The sequence below is a fragment of the Tenrec ecaudatus genome, chromosome 5 (assembly GCF_050624435.1).
Source record: "Tenrec ecaudatus isolate mTenEca1 chromosome 5, mTenEca1.hap1, whole genome shotgun sequence".
Lineage (NCBI taxonomy): Eukaryota > Metazoa > Chordata > Mammalia > Afrosoricida > Tenrecidae > Tenrec > Tenrec ecaudatus.
In genome coordinates, this window is record NC_134534.1 from 35,113,930 (window position 1) to 35,138,938 (window position 25,009).

The 25,009-nt window shown below is 49.1% G+C and overlaps 1 protein-coding gene across 1 annotated transcript in view; it reads right to left on the reverse strand.

Annotated features, from left to right (window-relative positions):
- The window catches only part of BAALC (BAALC binder of MAP3K1 and KLF4), a 73,795-nt gene extending 51,623 nt beyond the window's left edge, over positions 1 to 22,172 (reverse strand). Inside the window, exon 1 of the mRNA XM_075549416.1 lies at positions 21,884 to 22,172. Within this exon, the coding sequence (XP_075405531.1) occupies positions 21,884 to 22,046 (163 nt within the window). The 5' untranslated portion in view covers positions 22,047 to 22,172. The remainder of the gene's footprint in view (positions 1 to 21,883) is intronic.
- Positions 22,173 to 25,009: the final 2,837 nt, after the last annotated feature.

Genomic DNA, 25,009 nt, shown 5'->3' on the forward strand with positions numbered 1-25,009 from the left:
ATAGGATCAGGCAACCTCATCTTTCTCCCTTCACAGCAGCTGGTGAGTTTGAACCACCAACCTTGCTGATAGCAGTCCAGTGATCTCCCAACACCACCAACCAGGGCTCCTCATGGAACGTAACACGTATTCAATAATTGGGTTGTTTATTTCTGTGTGTGGGTAAAGACATGAGTGAGAGAAAGAACATCCTTTTCAGGGAAATGTTGGTACTAGATGAATAACAAATGGACAACATTGCATTAGCACGCACTCATTCACACCTTTAATGTTCTTTTTCATTATATCGGTCTGTGGGTTCCAAAAGACTGGGCCTCTGAGGGCCAGAAGAAGGGCTCTGGAGCAAGGAAAGTTTCATTTTGAGTGCAGTGCACCTCAGTTTGGCCTGTATTTTGCTGAGTTTCAACTTCCTTATCCACATAAGGGGAAGAGTCACTTTGAGGGGCTGTCAGAAGGATTGGGAGGATGACATTTACAAAGCAAAGGCCTGCACAGAGTCTAGCTTCCCCTCAGGGTTCCACAGTGGCTGGGGCGGGCCATCTCCACCGGGGTCTGGTCCCAAAAGCTTCCTGGGGGCCGGACTCTTTGTCTCGGCCCACCTGCTGGCAACCGCCCAGGCTGGCCGAGACAAAGGCCACCCAGAGGCAGTTTCCTGGCATTCATTGGAGCTATTCTTACTTTGACCTGTTTCAACATCAACTCCCCTCAGAAACGTATCTAGGGAAAATAGCACCCCTGGAAAGCACTGAAATCTCACCCCATGTCCAAACAGCTGACACACACCTTTGAGAGAACTTTAGCACAATGTCAGTTCAAATATACACGCCACGCCACGCTCCCTAATCTTTTACTGGACACATTTTAGTACCACATGAAAAGCACAGCAGCCCCTTACTGGTTTCCCTGCGGAGAATGGGTCTGTGATGTGCTCAGTCTCCCCCCACCCCCCCACACACCCACCCCTTCAGTGTCTTCTCTTTCTCCGCTCAGCACAGCAAAGTCACCCAGTCTGCCTTGACCTGTGGAGACTCTCAAATACAAACATATTCCTTGTGATCTGCTGGATGACCTCACACTGTTGGCAAGGGGAGCTGTGGGGGTAACAGAGACTGCCCATGTGGCCCCCGGGGCACGCTCCATGCCTTGCCATACCTGGCTCATTTGCTGCAAAGGTGAATGATGAAACCAAAAGGCTTCAAAGCACCCGAGGCCAAGGGACACAGCAAAAAAGGCAGGCCAAGGCCGAGGCTGGGGCAAGCAGACCGTGAGACAGAGCAGAGGAGCAGCGTTAAGACTATGACACTGTGGGGCAGAGCACTGGGCTGGCCCACCGAGGCAGAGGCTAAGGGACCATGTGACTGGGAGGCTGAGGACTGGCAGGAAACAGCTACGGGCTGAGGAGAGGTCTGGTTAAGGGACAATGACTGCATCCTGACTATTCACTGATTCTGACTTATAGTAACCTGTTACCTCCCCTAACTCTTCCCTGCTGTCGGCTCAGTTCTCAGCGTGGGCCTGCGGGGAGCAGGTGGACGAACCCGGAGCGGAGTAGCTGACGCAGTGAGAGCCCTGCAGCCACCATGTGAGAGGCTCTTTCTGAAGACCAGGCCATTGCCATCTCTCAGGCCCTTTAACGTCTATTTCTGAGCCATCTCAACATCAAAGCCTGATCAAAACCACCAGGGAGCCTGAACAAGTCCTTCAGTGGAAGCCCCCCCCCCCCAAAAAAAAGTGGGAAATGTAGTCGGTAGTCAAGGTTATCTGAAAAGGTTATACCTGTAACTGAACATTGTTTATTCTCAACTGCTATCATCTGGTTGCAATTCTTATAGCAATTCTGAAATCCCTTCATTAGAACCTCAGCCATTTATTTGCTTGTAAAAATGAAACTTTAAACATCTATAAACTTTTCAAGTATGCATATGTTTGTAATAGATACATATATTTAACACATATATATGTACGCACACACACACGTGCACACAAGGAAGCTTCAAGAAGTACATGGAAAAATCCATTGTATCTTCATTCCCTTTTTCCATAAACTTTCTGAAGCTCCCTTGTATATATTTGCATATTTATGCATATATATGTAGACAAAATTGGGAGACTGGTATGACGCACTTCCATATACCATCAGGCCACATCAATGCCTGTAAGCATGTGGCACAGCGTCCTGCATCTGTGTCCTCACTCCCTGCCACCCCCTGCACTAGATTGAAGCAGATTCCAGATGTTATATATGTAACTTCATCCACATGAACTATAGTATGAAGGGCTTTTTAAAATTTTAATCATTTTATTGGGAGCTCATGCAACTCTTATCACAATCCATACATACATCCATTGTGTCAAGCACACAGGGCTTTCTAAAAGACAAAGATTCTTTTTAAGAGGAGCTGATACCAAGGGCTCAAATAGAATGTACATGTTTAGAAAATAATGATGGTAACATATGTACAAGTATTCTTGATACAATTGATGTATGGATTGTGATAAGAGCTATAGGAGCCCCAATAAAATGGTCTCAAAAAAGACTCTTTTCAAAAGCTATCAGATGAAGCCATTTGATATTATCATTTTTTTAGGGTAAAAAATAGTACAATGTCGACAACTTTAATACTTTAACCTAATATATTAGCACAACACTATTATCATACCTTAAAGTAACAATATTTCATTAATACAGTCCAAGATCCGGTTCAAATTTCTTTAATGATCCCATAAATATTTTGTCTGTAATTGGTCTGTTTGAATTGGGATAGAAACAATGTCTACACATTATGTTTGTACGTTTCCTCTTCCTTCCCATCCCCTATACCCCAATTCTTGCTTTCTGCTATACCCTTTTCTAGGCTTAGTTTGCCCTTTTCCTGGGATGGACTGGGCATTTACGGAGCTCCTGGGTGCCGCCAGGTAAGCACTGGGCTGCTAACTGCAAGGCCAGCAGTGCAAACCTACCAGCTGCCCTGTGGGAGAAAGATGAGGCTCTCTGCCCCATAAAGATCGACAGCCTTGGAAACCCTATGAGTTGAAATGGACTTGGCATTGGCTGCTTCTCTAAGGAGCCTTGGTTCCCTTCACGGAAATAGGACCAAGTCTTTAATTTGGGAATCTGAGGTCCTGGGTTGGTTTTTATTTAGGTCTTTTCAGTCTAGGATATATTTATTTTCTTTTTAAGAGACAATATGTGGGGATACCCCCATCTCTAAAAATAATGGGGAAAGCTCTGCTGGGTCTGCCCAGCGTTCATTGGATTCCCCCCCCCGCCTCCCCCTCAGCATTCATTGGATTCCCCCCCACCCCCATCCCCCTGCAAGCATGGAGCAAGGCGCTTTGAGTTAGTGCACCCAGTGGCATCGCCTGGGAAGGTTCTCTCTGGTCACATTGAAATTTTGTATATGAGCATTTTCACTGGAACTTCTTTTTTTGTGATGGCCAATTTAAAAGAACAGCATGCAGCTGTGCAATTTTGTTTCCATTCAGAAAAATGCTGCAGAAGAAACTTGTGATGTTAAGCACAGTTTACAAGAACAGCAAGTGCTATGGGAAAAACTCAAGTGTACGAGTGGTTTTCTCATTTTAAGAAAGGTGAAATGTCGATTGATGACAAACCTCATTTTGGACGTCCGTCAACTTCCCAAACGGAAGAAAATGTTGACAAGATCCATGCACTTGTGCTTGAAGACCAACAATGGACCACTGAAGAGATGGGGAATCTTAGAGCTCGGTTCAGCAACTTTTAATGGAAGATTTGGTGCTGAGAAGCATCACTGCAAAATGTGTGCTTCCATTTCTGACTGACTGGTAAAACATGTGTCAAGTGGAAACATGCTGTACTTTGAAAGAACAGTTCTGAAATGACCCAGACTTTCCCCCAAGGCCATTACTGGTGAGGAGACATGGTGCTAGTCTTAGGACCCAGAAAGCAAACATCAATCAAGCCAGTGGGAGACCCATTGTCACCTCGACCCCCAAAAGCTCCTCAGGTGAAATCAAATATCAAGATGATGCTTATTTATTTTTATGATGTGAGGGGAATAGTGCATTTGGAGTTCATTCCACCAGGTCAGACTGTTAAGCAAGCTTTCTATTTAGAGGTTCTTTAAAGATTGTGTAACAGAGTGCGACAAAAAAAGGCCTGATCTGGGTCTGTCTGAATAGGACAGGCTGGATGAACTGTATGGAGGAAAAACAATGGGACCGACAGTTCTGGGGGGAATTGGGGTAGAGGAGGGGGAGGGGGGCAAGGAAATGGTGTTAACAAACACAGGGACAAGGGAACAACATGGGACCCAAAATGGTAGTGAGGGGGGAGTGGCAGGCCTGGTGGGGAATGAGCAAGGGTAAGGTTGCGTACAGAAGAGGGATAGCTGTAGCCCAGGTGGGGACGGAGCATGGTGGTAGGGCAGGAGGAAAGTCAAGGGACATGGAGGAAAGAGCTAGGAGTCAAGGGGCATTTATGGAGGTCTAGACAAAGACATGTACATGCAAATATATATATGAGGATGGGGAAATAGATCTATGTGTCTATATTTATAGGTTTAGTATTAAGGTGGCGGAAGGACCTTGGGCCTCTACTCAAGCACTCCCTCAATGCATGAATACTTTCTTTTATTAAATTGGCACTCTACAATGCTCACCCTCCCGACACAACTGCTAAAGCCAAAGCGGGTGAACAAGTAAATGTGGTGAAGAAAGCTGATGGTGCCCGGCTATCAAAAGAGATAATGTCTGGGGTCTTAAAGGCTTGAAGATAAACAAGCGGCCATCTAGCTCAGAAGCAACAAAGCCCACATGGAAGAACACACCAGCCTGTGTGATTGCGTGGTCCCGAAGGGATCAGTTATCAGGCATCAAAGAACAAAAAATCATATCATTGGCTGCACACCTCCATGATATGATCGCCGAAGACAAATGGGTGCATAAGCAAATGTGGCGAAGAAAGCTGATGGTGCCTGGCTATAAAAAGAGATAGTGTCTGGGGTCTTAAAGGCTTGAAGGTGAACAAGCGGCCATCTAGCTCAGAAGCAATAAAACCCACATGGAAGAAGCACACCAGCCTGTGAGATCATAAGGTGCCAAAGGGACCAGGTATAAGGCATCATGCCCCCCCCAAAAAATATATATATATATACCATATTGAATGAAGGGGAAATGCAGAGTGGAGACTCAAGGCCCATTTGTCGGCCCCTGGAGATCCCCTCATAGAGGGGTTTAGGAGAGGAGATGGGTCAGTCAGGGTGCGATGTAGTACCGATGAAGAACACAGCATTCCCCCAGATCCTGGATGCTTCCTCCCCCTCAACTACCATGATCCGAATTCTACCTTGCAGGACTGGATAGGGCAGAGGTTGTACACTGGTGCATATGGGAGCTGGAGGTATAGGGAATCCAGGGTGGATGGTGCCTTCAGGACCAGGGGTGTGAGGGGCGAGGCTGGGAGAGTGTAGGGTGAGTGGGTTGGAGGGGGGCAACTGATTACAAGGATCCACATGTGACCTCCTCCCTGGGAGATGGATGGCAGAGAAGGGGGGAAAGAGAGACTCCGGTTGGGGCAAGATATGACAAAATAACAATTTATAAATTATCAAGGGATCGTGAGGGAGGGGAGAGTGGGGAGGGAGGGGAAAAAAAGAGGACCTGATGCAAAGGGCTTAAGTGGAGAGCAAATGCTTTGAAATTGATTAGGGCAAAGAATGTACGAATGTGTTTTATACAATTGATGTATGTATAAGTATGGATTGTGATAAGAGTTGTATGAGCCCCTAATAAAATGTAAAAAAAAAAAAAAAGGTCTGATCTGTAAAAAAAAAATTTTAATTTAAAAAGGCCTGATCTGTGTCAGGCAGGGGACTGGTTCTGTCACCACCACAAGGCACCTGCTCATGTAGTCATCTCAGTGTCCCAGTTCTTGGCAAAAAACAGCATGCCTCTCTTGCTCCACGCACCTGACTCACCTGACCTCGCTCTGTGTGACTTTTTTTTTGTTTCCAAGAATGAAGAGGAACATGAAATTTGACAAATGTGTTAAGTGTAATGGATAGTACTTTGAAGGTGACAAGATTGTTTTATTAAAAAAATTTAAATGCATAGCTTTGAAAAAAAATCTAGTTTTGTTGTGTAACCCCTCGTATATCATGTGTTGTACTGCCATTCCCAAGGCACATTTTTCCCTTGTAAGGCTTTTATTCTCTTTTTTTAATGCTGAAAATATTTTGATTCCTAAAATTATTAGTAATAACTTTCTTTGTCTTATATACCTAATAACATGATTACTGAAAATAGTCTAAGATTTTTGCTTTATTTGGTCTTTGGGATATAGACCAATAATGCCGTACAGTTAGTGTACTGTGCCTTAAGCTACTTGAAACAATTTGAAAAGTAAACATGAGTAGTCACATATATATTCTCTTCATGCTTAAGGTAAAACTGGACATTCTTTGCTTGGTGACGTGGTAGGTTATGCACGGGTTGTCAACTGGAAAGTCAACAATTCAAATCCACCAGCCACTCCGAGGAGGCAGGGGAGACTCTCTGCACCCAGAGGGATCTGCAGCCTTGGACACCCACGGGGATGGTCTACTGTCCTTTAGGGTCACAGAGAGTCAGACTCAATTTGCGGGCAGTGAGTTTGATTGGAGCCTCCCAGAGACCAAGTCAAAGCAGGACGGAGAGATGGTCCTCAATCATTTCTGTGGCTACACAATGCCACGCAATTGTACGGATGTGCCACCATTTATTAAACCAGTCTCCCACAGCCTACTGGGGGACTTTCCAGTCTTTGCCATACAAATAGTGTTGTCCATGTGTCTTTTAACTTTGCCAGTGTGTATTCTATCTTTCCTGAAAATAGGACTAGCCTCCTAGGTCTGGTGCCATCTTGCGTTCCTGCCGGCAGGCTATCGGAGTCCCTGTGTCCCCAGAGCCTTGCCAACAGAGCATATTGTCAAGTTAGGAGGTTTTATTACTTTAATAGTTGAGAATTTGTAGCTCAGTTCATTTTAATTTGCATCTCTGTGAGAGGTTGCTGACATGAGCGTAAACCACTGTTGCAAACACACCCCACCCCCACCCCCACCCCCATACAATCGAGGCACATTTCTAGGCATGTTCTCCTGGCCATGTTCAGTAGTGGCACATCTTCACCATTTCAGAATGTCTGAGATCTTTCCCGAAAGCTAACCATCCCTGAAGTTACGTGAAAGCCTTTTTTAAGGATAAGATCGTTGGGCTCTTTGTTCTGTTGTCAGATTGAGCAACTGGGTCTGGCTGGGCCTCTCTTGCTCCTGGGGCTTCAACGTGTGGTCTTCCTGCACAGGCCAGTCTGCCTTCCTCCCACCATGGTGGCCTCTTTTCAGTTTCTGTCTACGTAACTGCTCATCGCTCCAGCCTGGTCTCAGCTAATTGCCTCTGATGACCTAGCCTTGCCAGTCATACAGCGTCACTTCTGTTGGCTACAAGTGAATCCCAGGCTTCTCCAGATGCAAAGGAAGGAGAGTCAGATGTCACCCCCTGACAGGAGAAGGCCCAGGTGTAAAGAGGATCGTGGTTTTGAGAATGGTGAAGAAGGATCTGAGCATTTACCCTATGGGCTAGCCAGTCACCGTTTCCGTGAGTGTTGGTAGAAGATGCAAGGCACTTGGGTCAAAGGAAGGGGCTCCATCTCTAGTACCATAGCAAGCAGCATGGCCCCTGGTGTGTTTGCCTCAGTTTGTACCAACTGCCACACAGGGACACGTAAGGGTCTAGGAGGATGCGTGCTCAGGCAGAGGGGGACATTACAGATTTCTATTCCCACTAATCTCCTGAGACCTCTCACAAAGGCTATCAATGACCTGGTCAGCACATCTACGCTCATTCCCCTTGACCTCGCTCTGCAGCTTCCTGAGTCACTGATCTGGCCAGGGCACCAGGTGGTGTAGTGGGTTACTCACTGACAAGCAATGGGTGGTGGGTGATGACCTGCCCCCTCCCTCCTAGTTTCATGATGCCACTGTTGTCCTCCCACCTTGAATTACATCTTCTCTGTTTCAGCTTCCTTTTTGGCTCCTCTTCCATCATCCGAAGGTGTCCTGGTGGCCCAGTGGTTAAGTATTTAGCTGGTAACTGAGAGATCACCTACCAGTTGATCAAGGGGAGGCAGATTTGAGAGCCTGCTTCTGTAAACATTTACAGCCTGGGTGTCCCCATTGGGTAAACACTCTCCAAGGGCATTTCAGTGGATTGGAATTGACAGATGACAATGAGGTGGGATTGAGTCCTGGTCCTCACCCCCACACCCCAGGTGTGTGCATTCTTCATGCCCATGCTCCAACTCTCCTCTCCCAACAGGCTCTGACCATAGTCATTTCTCCTAGTGCATGGCTGCCCAGGTTCCATCTCCCTCTTGATTCTAGCCCACATTTCCCTGACACTGTCAGCCAGGTAGGAGCCCTGTCAGTGTAGCAGGTTATGCCGTAGGCTGCTAACTACAAGGTCAGCAGTTTGAAACCACCTGCCACTCTGTGGAGAAAGATGAGGTTTTCTACTGCCATAAAGATTTACAGCCTCAGAAACCCACAGGGGCGGTTCTACTGTGTCCCATGGGATCGCTGTGAGTCAGGATCGACCCGATGGCGGTGGGTTTGGCTTTTTGGTCAGCCAACTGCTTTCAGTTCATCTTGTTCCAAACTACACCGACCTCTTCTTCCACACACCTGCCCTGCTACTGGGTGTTCCTTCTTGCCAACATTGCCCTGATCATTTTTCTGCATGCCTGGGGGCAGGCTTTGGAGCTCTGTTTTATTTATGCCAATTTTCCCTGGGCATGAAGAGCCCAATCGGACAGACTACTTGTGAAAGAAATGCTTTTGATAGTTGCTTCCTGCTCTTCTTGTCCCAGGTCTCCCAGCCTGGTTCTGACCCCCAGCATGGGCACCGGGTCCATTCAAATCTCCTGCCTTTGGCATGGCTGGGTGTGCGGGCATCCCGATGGCGGGACAGATGCCCCACGGCTTCTCCTGCTGCCCTATAAGCATCTCTTGTAAAGTCATGGCTCTGCGGCATGTTCTCTGCATTCCCCAGAGAGAGCGCACACTTTCTTTCCTTCCTTCTTCCCTCTGTCCTGGACTCGGTCCTTTGCTCTGTCCACACACACTGCTCAGCACCCTCTCCAGGGGGGCACAGCTCCAGATGCTGCTGTTTGCATTAGACTGTAAATTCTCGGTCTGGGGAAGGCTGCGGTTTCCCGTGGGGACTCTACTCCATCGTCTGTCAAGTCAGCCTTCATGGAGTTCTGACCATGAATCGGCCACGTAAAACACCCTCTCTCAAACGCCAAACCAAAACCAAACCCACTGCCATCAAGTTGATGCCGACTCATAGCGACCTGACAGGACAGGGTGGAACTGCCCCTGTGAGTTTCAGGGACAGAAACTCAGTACAGGAGTAGAAAGCCTGTCCTTCTCCCCCAGAGGGGGCTGGTGATTTCAAGCTGCTGACCTTGCAGTTAGCAGCCCAACACCTAACCACTATGCCACCAGGCCTCAAGCACAATGTTGTAGGAAGGAGAATACAACTCCCCTGGCCAGCCCAGGGGTGCTGTCAGGTAAGCTCTGGATGACTCACCAGAAGGTTCGAGCCCACCAATCCCGCTACCATCAAGACTTACCGGCTACAAACCCTGCATACGGTCCCTGTGAGCTGAATCGATTCAACGGCAGTGAGTTTAGTTTGGATGTAAAACCTGTGATACAGTCACGTGCACTAGCCTTCCTATAGACCTGCGTGCATTGCCAGTCAGACTGGCTTCTTAAAACCCACTTGCTATCATGATCCCAATTCTACCTTGCAAACCTGGTTAGACCAGAGGATGCACAGTGGTACAGTAGAGATCTGGAAACACAGGGAATCTAGGACGATGAACCCCTCAGGACCAACAGTGAGAGTGGAGATACTGGGAAGGAAGGGGGGGGTAGAAAGGGGGAACCGATATCAGGGATCTACATATAACCTCCTCTCTGGGGGACGGGCAACAGGAAAGTGGGTGAGGGGAGATGCCGGGCAGTGTAAGATAAAATAATACTTTATAAATTATTAAGGGTTCATGAGGGAGGGGGGAGTGTGGAGGGCAGGGGAGGGGAAAAAAGGAAAATGAGCTGATTCCAGGAACCCAAGCGGACGGTGAATTTTGAGAATGATGAGGGCAACAAATGTATAAGGATGCTTTACTCAACTGATGTATGTATGGATTGTGATAAGCGTTGTATGAGCCCCGGTAAAATGATTTTTTTAAAAAACCACTTGCTTCTTTAGTCTGTGAGTCTCTCAGGCTCTGTAGGTGACAGGTCTTGGGACAGCCGTTCAGTTGCTTTTGTCCTGCGAGAGGAAGCGGGCAAGAAGGCAAGCAGATGGAGGCCACGGAGGTGGAAGCTATATCGAGGAGAGCACCCTCATCTGTCAGGCCCAGTTTTCCGAAGTATTTCATCATTAGAGCCTCTCTGAAGCAGAGTTTGACTTGGAGATGGTATGTGGGTGGGGGAGGGGAGCACCAGTGCAGAGCCCGGACTGGGGCTGCACACCGATGGCCCCATCACCAGCAGAGCATGCTGGGGAGGCAGAGCTGGTGGTTCTACTGCTATCCTGAAAGACCTGACTTGATTTTTCCCTAAGAGGCCCCGAGTGCTCAATATATTTGAATGCATCTCCGGCTTGTTTAATGTGTTCCAACCCAATGCACACACACTCCCCATTAATGAGGTCCTTCTGCCTCTTCGAAGGCCCTGTAATAATCCTCTTAAAAGAAGATCAGAGCCATCCTCTTTGTGCAATTTGAAAGAACATGTGGAGACTGGGCTTTCAAGTCCCTAATGCCCACCGTGACTCCGCTTGTCACAGCCAGGGGGCACAATAGGAGGCGTATCTTCTGAATGGGCTCTGATGTCTCCCAGGTTAATTGGCATGATGGACTCACAAGACCAACCAGAAACCTAAGAATGGGAAAGTGAGAACCGAGGAGAAATGGCATCCTTTTCTGGTCTCCAGGCATCATGGGAGTCCACTCCTGTGCCCAACAGGATCCCTGGGGGGTCAATGGTGAGGGCTTGGCCGCTAACCAGAGTCAGCTCTTCTAACCCACCCCCAGCCCAAAGCTCCGAGGGAGAAACAACCTTACCATCTGCTCTCATAAAGATCACCACCCTACGAGGCAGCTCGACTCTGTCCTATCGTGCCCCCTCTGAGTTGGGATCCACTGGGTGGCACACAGCAGCAGCGTGGCACTTGGGGCCCCAAGGAGATAAACAGTGTTGGATTGTGCATCCACCTGCAAAAGGGCGATGTGACTAACGGACACATGAGTGGTAGCTTTGTTTAAATGGTGCCTTTCTCTAAGAAGTCTCACATCGTGGCCAGAAATGAACACCTGGTCCAGAACAGCAAACACTGGAATGGTAACTCCTCCATCAGCTGCCCAGACTGGGAGCACACTCAATCAACGGCAGCAACGTCTGAAAAGCCCAGCTCCGGTGCTAGTTCCAGCCGGTGGGGGTGGTGGGGGTAACTGGGTGCTCAGGAGAGGCAGGCCAAGACCGGACAGGAGAGAGGTGTTACTTTTCACATTTGCAGGGGCACGTCTGAATGGGGGGCCAGCTGTGAAGAGCAACTCAGGCCCCCAGGGGGTTGGCACTGAGGAGAGGGGGGTCCCCACTGGCCTGGAGGCCCAGACAGGGTGAGCTGCTGAGAGCCCCAGGAAGAAGAGGAGGTGACGTCAATCTCCAGGGCTGCTTTCCCATTTAATGCGAGTGTTCCAGGGGGGTGTTTCCTTGTACAACCCTACCAAACTCAAGAGTATGCTTTGCATGATAATCTAAGACCTCAATGCCCTAATGTTATCAGGAGTATTTCAATAACCTTTCAGAACTGTCTCTAAGATGAAACATCAACATTATCCCACTTAAGCATTCTCTGCAGGCTCCATGAACATTGTTTAAATGCCCGGTCGGTGTTTGGACATTTACAGCTGGGTTTGAAGCTGGGGTTTCTATCCTTCAACCATGGTTGGGTGATCTTCAGCAAAATTTTACTTGCATGTGATATCAATATTGTTTTATATTTGAGAATTCTGAGGGGTCACCTTTCTTTGGAATGGGTACAAATATGGATCTCTTCCAGTCAATTGGCCAAGTAGCTGTCTTCCAATTTTCTTGCCATAGATGAATAAGTGCTTCCAGTGCTTGTTGAAACATTTCAACTGGTATTCCATTAATTCCTGGAGCCTTGTTTTTGGCTAATATTTTCAGTGCAGCTTGAACTACTGAATTGTATGATATGTGAATTACACGCCTATAAAGCTGCCAGAAGCAGTGCCGATCATTGGATCTGCTCCAGATCGTCAACAAGGAGTCCTGGTATTGGAATTTCAGCCAAAGGACACCTGGCTAGCAGTCAGCAACTCAGTCTTGCCCAACTGCCCACTAAAATACCTGTAAAGACACAGGAAAAGACCAAGACTCCCAAAATATCATCAAAAGTGAAGACTAATACGCAGCCCAATCCCACGATGTAGGATAAATGAGCCCCATTCGTAAAAGCAGATGGTGTTTGGTTGAAAAACATCTGCCCGGGCAATATGTACTGTGTATGAGGGACCTGGAAAATGAGATCTAAATATCAACAGAGGTACTATTGGCTTCTGGATTTGTCTAGACTTTCTCCTGCGATTGCTTCCCCCTCTCCTCCCCCAAGTTAGGAACATGCATTGCATTTGAAAGTAAGAGAAAAAACCATTTTGTTCAAAGGCTGCTCCTCTTTTTTTAAACCATTTTATTGGCAAGTCATTTGCATATCGTATAATTCAATAGTTGGATCATTCAACCATATCAAGGAGAATTGTACAATCACCACCATGTCCATTTTATTAGAACAGTCCCCCTGGATGAGTGACGCAATCACGATCCATTCCAGTGCTCCCTCCCCCTCCCGTCTCCACCATTTACTCCCCTGATCCTCTTACCCTCCCCGTCATCCACCCCCCACCCCTGGCTTCCCTGTATCCCTGTGTCAGCTGTTATTCTCATCATGCATCCACTCCTGCTGTGCCTCACAGCTGGGAGACCCCTCAGAAAACAATAAAAAACAAAGTTGTGCTAAGATGCTAAGGATAAACAACATGAAAGTATACAGACCGAGATACAAATAATGGGTACTCCTCTTTAAGGAGCTGCCCGCCCCCAAGTGATTGACACGCAGTGATGTTATGAGCACCCCCTGTGGCTGTAGAGAGGGGCACAGGGCACTTAGCCTGGGGAGGAGGCAGCAGGGGGAACCCTAAGAGTGCTAGTCTTCAGCCTTGTGAAACATTGGATGCTCCCCTTCCAAGTGGTTAAGGCTTTCCCAAACAGCCAAAGACAGACGAGGCAGCGTCGGTTACTAAACAGTCACAGGACACAGACACTGGTCTGGATTTAGAAGCAAGACCCTGAATTCAGGTCCCGACTCTCCCACTGCCGAGGTGGGCAGCCTTGCTCAGTCTCCTTAACAAAAACAAAACCAGTGTGCACATAGTAAACCAACGCTTGCTACATGCTGGTTTTGACCCTAAATGGCAAGGAAATAGAGCATTCGCAGAAGTAAAGGTGAGGAAGCGACTATGCCAGCCCTCTTTCATCCCCTGCTGTTCACAATACTGGTGTTCCCTCTAAGAGACTTATCTTCAGAGAGGTGGAGGGTGTTGGGGTGCGGGAGTGGGGAGAACAGGGAGAACGCAGAGGAGGGGGAAACCACTAGCTACTGGTTGCTATGCTAGGAAGGGCTAGATCTCAGTTTAAGCTCAGGGTCAACCCAGCCAGTCTGCTTTACTGATGGAAGCAGTAGTGGCCGCCACACCATTCCGAGAACTCTGTGGGAATCCTGACCAGGATTGGATTTTGCCATGAGAAACCAAATGGTCTCCTGGTAGCAACTAGTGCCCAAGGACTCTGCACCTAAAAGTGCCAGGGATGAGTATCCAGGCACCAAAGAAGAACAAATTCAGACACCCAACTTTGCCAAGGGTAGACCACCCTATCAGCAGGAAGGTAGCATAGGCCACAGATCCCCAGCATAGGCCACAGATCCCCAGAGGCAGAAATCTAGGAGCCTGAGAAAAAGATGAGCAGAGGCTATGCTAGAAAAAGACTCCCTACTAGACAGAGAGAGAACTGATTATCTTCTCACCAATGGGATTTATGCCTGGAACTAAAAATCAGGCGGCAATTCTGGAATTCACTCACAATCTTAAATTATAAGACAAAAGCATCTAAGATGAGCTTCAGAAAAGAAATAGAAAGTAAGCCAACTTTTCATCGCTACCTCAGTCATCCGCTGATTCATTCATTCTAACAGTCATTGCACAATATGGGAGATGCCAGGCGTGGAAACAGCAATAACAAGGATCCCAGACTGAGAGAGAGCTCATGGGCCCACTGGAAACACAGAGGCCTGAATAAGGCCCAGCGATACAGGTGACCCATGGAATCTCCGAGACCAATCCCATTGGCAAGACCTGCTATTTCTGCCCAGGAGAAAAGGACACAGACTTGCTGGATGGCCTAACCCTTTGTGATTTGCCTAATGGTCTACCACCTGTTTCTCTCATAGCCAAGAAACTTGTGTCGGAGGGAAAGGCAGGCCCGGGAGAGGTGGGGATAGTCTCTCACTGTGTAACCAACCAGGCAGACGAGAACTGGAGGAGTCTGAGCAGAAGGAAGAACGCATCATCCCCAGGGCCGTCAGAAGACAGGAGTGGACACGTGGAAATTTAAAGAGTGGCGTGCACGGGTGCACAGTGGGAAACAAAGGAACCTCACCTGGGGTCACAGAGCTTGTCATCCTTGAGAGGGACAGACCTGCCTCCATTCTTATTTGGGGTACACCAACAGTCACGGCAGCACCCTTCACACTAGCAAACTGTGAAAGCAACCAAAAGGCCCGTCGACAGACGGACAGGTCAACAAAGCCCACTGTGGGCCCACAGTGGAACACCATTACTGTCAGGCAGAAGTGGGAGTTAGCAGGGCAGGTGAGTGAAGACATACCAGGAGCAGGTGAAAACGCTTCAAGGATGCTGTGAGAGGCCAGGCCTCCCCCTCCCCTTTCAGGGGCCTTCCAACCCATGTGCAGAAGGCTGACAGTTACAGATAGCTTTGAACACTGTTGCTTAGCCCTGGATCTGCAGACAACAACGTTGTAGTGGAAAATTCCCTAGCTACTCCCTTCCCCCAGACCCAGGCTATCAAACTCCACCTCTCGCCCACCCAGATGGCGAGAATTCATGGGCCCTCAGCTAAGGACCCATGAACCTCGCCCGGGAGCTCAGGATGCTCCTGTCCCTCTCTCTGTACTCCCTTCTCTCCCGGGCTGTGCGACTTCTCTGGCCCCAATTTAGGGTCCGTGAACCTCACTCGGGAGCTCTGAAATCAACCTTTGAAACTGCTTTCTACCTGTGCCTTCTTCTTTCTTTCTTTGCATGGCCAAATCTACCTTACCGTCACTTACTATAAAGAAGCGTGAAGTCCTGCTGTCTGTCAGAGCTTTAGGCTGAGGGAAAGAAGACCTTCGCAAACGGACGAAACTACGCTAGGATCTCACTTAACTCGACGGAAGCAAACATTCGAGGCTTCAAAACGTTCCCAGGAGAATTACATTACCATTTAACTCCACTCCCTCCGCTGTGGACTCAGGAAGCCCCTCCTCTAGAGATGGAAAGTGAATAAGGTGATGGTGGGTGAGAAGGCGGGGAGAAGGGCTTTTGTGGGTTTGTCTGTCTTTTCCCCTCAGGGGACTTAGCTGAATGGTGATGGAATCATTTGGCTAGTAAGCAAGGTTATACAACTTGAAGAATGGAATCAGTGGCATTTATTCCATCTGTAGAAATTGTTATAAATAAATGAAATAGGAACATATAATTATTTGGCAATTGTATGTAGAGGGAGCTGGGAGGAGGGTGGAGGAAAAGAGGGTGTCCTGGAAATGCAGCAGGAAGTCCAGGTGGGAAACCAGACAGCTAGGGGGCCTTCCTGCCCACCTCCAAGCTGTGGGGGCCTGAAGGACCTGTACTGCTCCCTCCCGGCGCACACAGGGGTCTGGACATGTCCTGTCACCTCCTCAGAGCCCAGCTCCCAGATCACCCAGGCATACCAAGCCGTGGCCAGCCTCACTCCTACAGCACCCACAGCAGGTACCACCTTGACCTGAAGTGTGTCTGCTCTCAGAACACTCGAGCCCTGTCTTTCTTTTCAAAGGCCAAGCGACGCCTCACTCACCTTGGTACGAAATGCGTGTTGAATGAAGAAAAGAGCAAATACAAGTCTTGTTTCTTGTCAACCCAGGCAAACAAAGACCTAGAATATTATCTACATCCATCAAACTGGATCACTGGCAGCAATTTCAATATTAGATTGAAACCAACATGATGAATTTAAAGAGGAATAAGTGCAAAATCTAAATGACTATCGTCAACAGAACGCAGGGCTATTGGGAGGGGGCAATCCTTCATTGGTTCAAACAATCAGTCTTAGACTTTGAGTCCCTGTCAAATCTAAAACCAAGATTTCTCTACTTAACCCCCAACTGTTTGGGGGAAGCCAGGCATGTAGGAAGGTGGGCTTTGTATTCAGACAGAGCCCATGTAAGAAGGTGGGTTTGTATCCAGCCCTGGCTCTACCCCCAGGAGCTGGGTGAACTGGTGAAAGTGACTCGCACTCTCAGTCTCATTCCCTCCCTTGTAGGCTGGCTCAGCGAGTGGTGAAATCTGTCTTTCTCTCCGTTGTAAAACCCCAAACCAGAGCAAACTCACCTTTGTCGAGCTGGTTCCAAATCATAGCAACTCTACCCGCGGCAGAGGAGGCGTGATTCTGAAGGTTTCCAGACTTCCAGAGACGGAATCTCTGCCATGGCAGACACCTTCACCTTGATCCCACTGAGCGGCCAACGACCCACTCACACCCACTGCTTAACTCATTGCGCCCCCATGCTCTTCGTTGTAAAGGGGGGGGGGGCGGGATTCCTCTATCATTTGGCCTTTGAGGATTAGATGAGATCATTTACATGGAGTTTCAAGCATGGTACTGGGCCTCAGGCAGAGTCACCAATACATGTTAGCTGGTGACACTGAGCGGCTAACCACAAGTCAGCAGTTCGAACCCACCGGCTGCTCCACAGAAACATGAGGCTGTCTATTTCTGTAAAAATTTAGTCTTGGAAATCCAAATGAGAAGTTCTACTCTGACCAATAGGGTCACAGGTGAGTCGGAATTGACTTGATGGCAGGGAGGAAGAACTTTTAGCTGAGGGTGTTATTAAATGCCATGACTCAGAACTGGCTCCTTGGTGATGAGTTGGATTTCGATTTGCTGTGGGCTTTTTGTTTCCCCAGTTCATTTGGCTGTCACTCAATTCATTTGGCTAAATCCATCTGTGTGGGTCTCTAAGTCTGCACACACCTGTATATGAGAGCAATTTAAAACCTAAAGCGAAACTTTGAAATTTTACTCCCTGGGGAAATTAGAGGGGAAGAAGCTAACAGTACAAATGGGAGTGCTTAAGGATGTAATTTATGGAACTTGTGATTAAATCCAAGGGAGACTGGGTAGTTATTAATGTACAGAATGGTGGAGCTGGGCTGGGTCATGGTAACCTCAGAGCTTCTATCCCTGAGAGAACCCCATTACACAAGGAAGTAAAAATCAATTGAGCAAATGGATTTCGCAAGCACTAACTAACTCATGGCAGGCCAGTGTAAGTTCCTGCTGTGACACAGAGGCGGGCTTAGGTGATCCTGGGAAGGAATGGATGGCAGATACAGTGGTTTCAATTAAGACTTAAGTTCCAACGAGTGCATTAATCTAATCCAAACAATTGAATTGAACTCTGCTGGCTAATAGAGAACAACAACAACCAACGACAGCATCGCTTAAGGGGAAGGAGGCAAGAGGTTGTTTTCTTTGTGGGATGGCAAACCAAGCCCCCTACCACAACAAAATTCCGAATCCATCCAACAAACACTGCATCCCTGCCCCAGACGGAAGAGGCTCGAGTGAGATTTCAAGGCAGCTGTGCTTCAACGGAAGCCTTAGTGGTGCTGTGATCAAGCACTGGGATTCTGACTGTGGAAAAGGATGTGGCAGTCTGTCCCCATAGAAACCACAGCCTTGGAAGTCCAATGGGGTAACTCTGCTTTGTTCTGTGGGGTCACCACGAGTCAGAATCTACTCCAAGACACTGGGTAGAAATGGGGTCTGTTTGTTTTTGGTAGGTGTGATTGCAGATTGAGGTAGGGTGAGGGAGAGCTTTGACTGGGATTCTGTTTAAAGAAAGGCAATCTTTGGGCTGAGCCAGGTGGTTCAAGGTAGTAGGGCAATTTTTTAGAAGAAATGACAGAAAGAATGGTGAGGGAAAATTTGAGAGAAACTGGGGGATTAGAAAGGTAGTCGGGCGGCTCTAGGTCACATGGCTTCAAGTGGGGAAATGCACAAGATCTGGGAGGGAAGGAGGGAGGGAATTGTGAAAGAGTTGATAGGACTTAAACCCCATTCCAGCCAAGGATTGGTTTAGGAAGAGTGGCTATTCATTCAGAAAACCTCCACTAAATCCCAACCACGTGGCGCCTATGTGTTAAGCCCAGAAGACGTAAAGGTGAATTAGAGCCACTCTCTGCCCTCGGGGGGGGGAGGGGGGGCAGAAGGAAATAGCTTCAATTTGACACCCAACAAGAGCAGCCAGGTTCAGAAAACAAGGGTTCTTGAGGTTGGAGGAGCTGCAGATCCTAAGGGTTCTAAAGAGATTGAAGGCTTGTCCATCCCCGAGTAGGTGATCTCCACAGAGCCCTTCCAGCTCTAGAATCCTGGTGAAGAAGCCATTCCATGGGTTTGGAATACTCGGCCCTCCTGGATCATGCGCTTCCCTGTGCCCCACGCCCATCGAAAAAGACAGCTGTTTGTGCATCTGGCATCTCATCATCTCATCACAATACAGACACCGTGGGTCATTCGCTGCCACCTCAGTAGCCTGAGACTGAATTCGTGAGTGGAACACTGAGTAAGAAGAGCAGGATGTGGAAGAGAATGAAGAAATTGATCTTCTCAGACAGCTGAAACTCAGGAGGTGAGAGCTCACTTGAGTGACCTACTCTGGCTAAAGAAGGACCACCACCACCACCCCCCCGCCCCCGCCCAGGAATCAGGACTGAGAATGCCAAGGGAAGCCCTGGCTCAGTCTTGAGCTCTGAATCGTCTCCTCCCCGCAACCCACCCGCTGCCATCAAGTTAATCCTAATCAACTCTAGTGAGCCAACATGGGGTTTCAGAGCTGTGGAGCTTTGCAGGAGCGGACAGTCTCATCCTTGTCCCTCAGAGCGCCTGGTGGCTTTGAACAGACTACCTTGTGGTTGGCAGCCCAACTCCTAGCCCACAGCTCATAGCAGCAATCCTTCCCTCAAGGCGGATGGAAATTTCTAGGGACGTGAAACTATCTTGCCCATGCGAATTCTCCCGTTCTTGGGGTGTGATCCTGGGGCAGAGGAGCCCTGGTGGCACACTGGACACACAGTGGCTGCTGACTGCAAGGTCGGCAGTTTGAAACCACTAGCCGCTCTCAGAAGGGAGGTGAGACTTTCTACTCCTGAAGAGTGACCGTCCTGAAAGTCCACAGAAGGCCAGCTCTGCCCTGTCCTGTAGAGCTTCTATGAGTCAGTACGGGCTCACTAACGGGGAGCGTTGGGGCTGTCCTGGGCAGAGAAGCCGCGCTGGTGTAGTGGGTTACACACTGGACTGCTAGCCACCAGGTCAGCAATTTGACCCCACCACCCACTCTGCAGGAGAAAGTGTTCTGAGATTTCAACTCCCATAAAGATTTACAGCCTTGAAAACCCACAGGGCAGTTCCACTCTGTCCACTGAGTGGCTATGAATCAGAACTGATTCGATGACAGTGCGTTTAGTGGGTTTGCTGGGACTGACGCTTGAAGGATGCAGGTGCTCTGAATGGCCTTCCTGGTGGACTGTCCGTGTCCAGTGGGGCACTACGCATGAGAGTGCGTGTCCCAGGCCTAGTTGTTGAGGGGACCTCATGATGAATGGGATAGGACTCGAAGTGGCAGAGTGATAAGGAAGTGTTGGGAAAGAATTGACGATCAGTATATATCGGTTTAAAATCAATTGCCAATGAGTTGATTCCAAAGCAAGGCAATCCGCAGTGTCCGAGTGGAACCATGTTTCACAGGACTTTCGAAGGCGGGTTTTCCAGAAGTAGATTGCCAGTTCATTTTTCTGAGAGTCCTCTGGGTGGACCTGAACCTCCAACCTTTCAGTTAACAGCCAAGTACATTAACCATTTGCAAAACCCTCCTTCCCATTTAGCCATCCCATGACTCCCTCATACAGCCACACCCACAGACTCAGTCACCAAGGCAACCATTCCTTAAAGCTGAACTTGATGTTCTTTTGACATCTTTTTTAGCCAGATTGCCCTGGCATAGAGTGTTGGCCTCTCACCCTACTGAGAAGTACCATGGCCCCTGGCGAACTTTAGACACTGCCCCACCTAGCATTCACCTGGTCTCTTGAGAAGGCTCCCCTTTGAACTCTATTGGACCCTGAATCCAGCCAACATGTCATTCAGAGATGTGATGATTGTGAGGAAAATGAGAAGGCAAAGAGGACAGATTTCACTGAGGGCTCTAAGGAAAAAGTCTGTCACCAAGCTCAAGTGTAAAGGAAACCAGCTTTGGTCCGAAAAGAGAGATGGCCAGTTTTCAAGATTAAGGCGTCAGCTTCTCATTTAGGAGCTATGGATGTAGGGTTGCTTGTCTCTTAACAGAAGTTCACATTTCTTTTCTTCCTCCTTACACTCTGCACTTAGTTCATATTTCACTACTCAGAAAAAGAAGAAAGGAGAACCAGGTAAGACATTTTCATCCAAATAGGAACCTGGCTTTTGATCATGGACTAGAACCATGTCGAGTTTTTTTTGATGGTTCCTTTCAATGTTGTAACATGCTTATGATTAAAGGTCTGTCTTATACCACGTAGCCTATTTTCAGTTCTACCCTAAATTTTTGTTTGCTCGTTTGTTTTAACGATCCCGATTTGGGGCTGGTGGAGAGAGTTCTTTGCACGTTCTTTATCCCTGGTAGACGGAATTATCTAGGTAAGAGTCCAGCCTGCAGTCCTGCCTCGGATCAAGCGCTGAGGCACCCTGGGGCGGGGAGAAGTCCCCGTGGTAAAACAACTGCTGGAAAAGTAATCGTCGGAGAGGGAGTAGGGGCGAGGGCCAGCAGGGTCTACTTGGCCCTGGTCTTGGCAGCCCGAGAGGGGGCTCCTGCCCAACACGGAGACCAGGCAAAGCCTCGAGGGCTCCCTCACCCAGGCAATCCGGCCAGGCATCCTACCTGTAAGCCCGAGGCAGAAGGGCCAGGTGGCCTGCGGATGGAGGGGGCCAGAGCGCAGGTGGCCAGAGAGAGACGAGCCAAAGCAGGGCAGGGGCGACACCGGGGGTTGGGGGATGTAGGTGGGAGGGGGGGTGTCGTGCGCGTGGGTGGAGTGAGTTGCGGACAGGCGGGGGGAGAGGCGCTGTGCAGATGACCCGTGCGCCCACCCCTGCCCTCCCCCGGCCAATGAACGTGCTCGGGCGGAGGCCAGGAAGAGCTGGGGTTCCCCGCCACTCCCCAGAATCGGAACCTTGGGCCAGGGGCTCTGGCGCCGTCAGTCCATCTGCACGCCAGTCCTGGCTGCCTGGGCGCCCACCCGGCTCGATCGGTCTCTCTCCCCCACCACCGCCCCAATTCCCCAGGAGATGGTGCCGCGCGCCCCCAGCCCTGGGCTTCCCCTGGCGGCCGGCCTCCGGGCGCCCAGCAGCCGGCCACTCACCCGCGTGCAGGCCGCCCGCCTCGGGGCCGCTGTCCGGGGCGCCGGCGACGCTGGGCGGCGCGTCCGAGTCGGTGTAGGTGAGCCAGGTGGACTCGGTCTCGCGGGTCCAGCTCTCGTAGTAGCGGGGCTCGATGGCGTCGGCCCGGCTCCCGCCGCAGCCCATCCTCCTGGCGCGTCGGGAGCGCCCGCCTGGCGCGTCAGTCCCGCCGCAGCCCGGGCCCCCGAGCAGGAGCAGGAGCGGGAGCAGGAGCGGGAGCAGGAGGAGGTGGCGGCGGCGGCGGCGGCATCGCGTCCCTGCGCCCCGCTTGGCCGCCGCCCGCCGCAGCTCGCAGGCCCTCCCCTTCCCCACCGCTCCTCCTTCGCCCCACTTCTCCTCCCCCACCCCCTGCCCCGCCACCTCAAGTCCCCCGCCCACCCCGCGCCTTCCCTGCGTGCATCCCAGCCTGCTGGGACACCTGACCAGTGAGCCCAGGGTGAGAAAGGGTCCCATGCGGGGTTTGTTACCCGCCACAGGTAGCTGTCGCAGCCTCTTGTCTGTCCACCCATCCATCCATCTACCCATCCATCCAATGACTCATCCACTTGCCCGTCCTGCCTGGCATCCACCTTCAGGGAGAAGTGAAGCATTTAGAAGGACCCCAAGCTTCCTGGTCATTGGTTTGGAAAGCCGTGAAGTTGAGACAAGCTGGGTAGAAAGGGTCACACGAAAGCGACTTGAAGGAGCGCTCAGACACCCGCGCCATCTTTGCTGGCTTCAGTCGCAGGTCGCAGGGCCTACTGCGCTGGATCCTTTCACCGGATCCTCAGAACTTCTCCAGAAAGCAGAAGAGGACCAGGCTTCGCAGAACATCAGCCCTCTTTTGGCAGGGGGAACAGGCCTGCCTGGCTTCCTTCTCAGGGTTTTTGTAGAGAATCACAAGATTTCAGGCAGATTCAAAATCTTGGTCTGCCAGGATGCTCCTTAGAAGTGAGGAAGGCTAGACCTTATCTAGTGTAGTTTGGACATGTTGTCGGTTGAGAGAACTGGAAAAGGATGTTATGTCTGGCAAGATAGACAGCAAAAAAAGAGGAAGACCTTAAACAAGATGGATTGACCACAGAGTCTCTGAGTCTGCATCCACTGGATAGCACCTAACAACGGATAGATTGGGGGGGGGGGGCAGGGTCCAGGTGGGCGGGTCCTATGGTCCTTGGACCTCTTGCCCCCTAGAGAGAGACAGGCCCAGAGAACCAGAGTGGGACCTCAAAAGCAGGGTGCGTGTCCTCTTGCTAGGACCCTTCTACTTCTGACTATAGTTTGGGGAAACAGTCACAGAGCAAGTTCGTTTTCCATTCAACAATGTTTTCACATTTTGTTTTATAACATCAGTTGCAATTCCCTTTCCCCACTTTCTCTCTTGGTTCAATGATTCCATCCTTCTTTTCGGCCCTGGATGTATTTCTTCACAAACAAATTTGTTTGTTCTTCTAATATCCTTCGTCAATATCATAATCCAAAAGCATCAGTTCTTTGTGATCGTTCTTATTCATTGACCAGCTTCCACATGGCCACGGGGTGTTTGAAAATACCATGGCTTGGGTCAAGCATACCTTTCTCTTCAAAGTGACATATTTTCGTTTTAATATTTTAAAGCGATCTTCTGTAGCAGATTTGCCCAATGTAGTAAATTGTTTGATTTCGTGACTGCTTTGTCCATAGGTCTTGATTGCAGATCTAAGCAAAATGAATCCCAAAGCTGTCTTCATATATCATAATGTTTATTGGTCCCGAGGTGAGGATTCTGGGTAACAAGGAACCCTGGTGGCATAGATTACATGATGGGCTGCTAACCTCAAGGCGAGCAGTTCAAAACTATCAGCCGTTCTGCAGGAGAAAGATGAGGCTTTCTCCTCCTACAGAGTTACAGTCTCAGAAACCCAAAGGGGTTCTACTCTGTCTGATAGGGCTGCTCTGGGTCAGAATTGACTCAGTGGCAATGAGTTTGTTTTGTTTTGATATTGAAGTGCAGTCCATTTGGAAGGCTGTAGTCTTGATCTTCACCAGTTAATGCTTCAAATCCTCTTCACTTTCAGCAAGCAAGATTCGGTTATCTGCAGATCAAAGGTTGTTAATAACTCTCCAATTCTGATGCCCCTTCATCTTCCTGTAGTCCAGCTCTTCCCAGATTATTTCTCAGCATATACAATAGATGAGTCTGGTGAAAAGGCAACCCTGGTGCACATCTTTCCTGCTTTTATACCACGCAGTATTCTCTTGATCTGTTCATACAACTACCTGTTAGTCTGTGTACAGTTTCCACATAAGGGTTCTGGAATGCCCATCCTCTGCAGTGTTATCTATAGTGTACTCTGACTGACACAGTTGAATACTTTTGCATAGTCAATTTAAACACAGGCAAACAACTTTTTAAAAAGTCTCTTTATTACGATTGGGTATAGGTTTCCCGACCAGACAATCAGTGTTATCTTCGACAATTCATGCATTGTGTTTGAACTTATTCACTGCAATACCTCCACGTACTATTATGTATCCTCCTTCCCTCTCTGCGCTTCCTGTTTCCATCCCTCCTTCTTTTCTAACCCTTTGAACTCTGTCCTTGGGTAAATGCTGCCTTTTTGATCTGAAACGTTGATGATTCTAATGCTGTGGGGGTGGAGAGTTCAGTTCCAGATCTGACAGGTGACTAAGAGCTATAATTGGGGGGAGGGGGGTGGAACACCAGTCTCTATCTAACCAGTAAGCCTGTTTATGACTTTTAGTTCTGTCCCACCTTCCCCCTCCCTACTCTACCCAGGCCCCTGTCATGGGCTCTTTGGCAGAGCAATGTGGCAGTCGCCAGGCACTACCTAATTCTTGTCTCACATTTCATGAAGACTGATGTTCACAGTGTCCATGAGTCCATGCTACTAATTTTTTATGTGTCTTTCTATTTCCATCCCTCTTTCCTCTGGATAGGGAGAGACTAATAGTTGCATCTTACAAGTTTTTAAGACTTTAGTCACTACTCACCAAAGCAGGATGTCTTTGTCATGCAGAGAAACACCTTTCTGGTTTCCTCTGCTTTCAGCCAAGACCCAGCTGACATCTGACCTTAACATTGGCATCCTTTGTGCCACGTCCTCTTC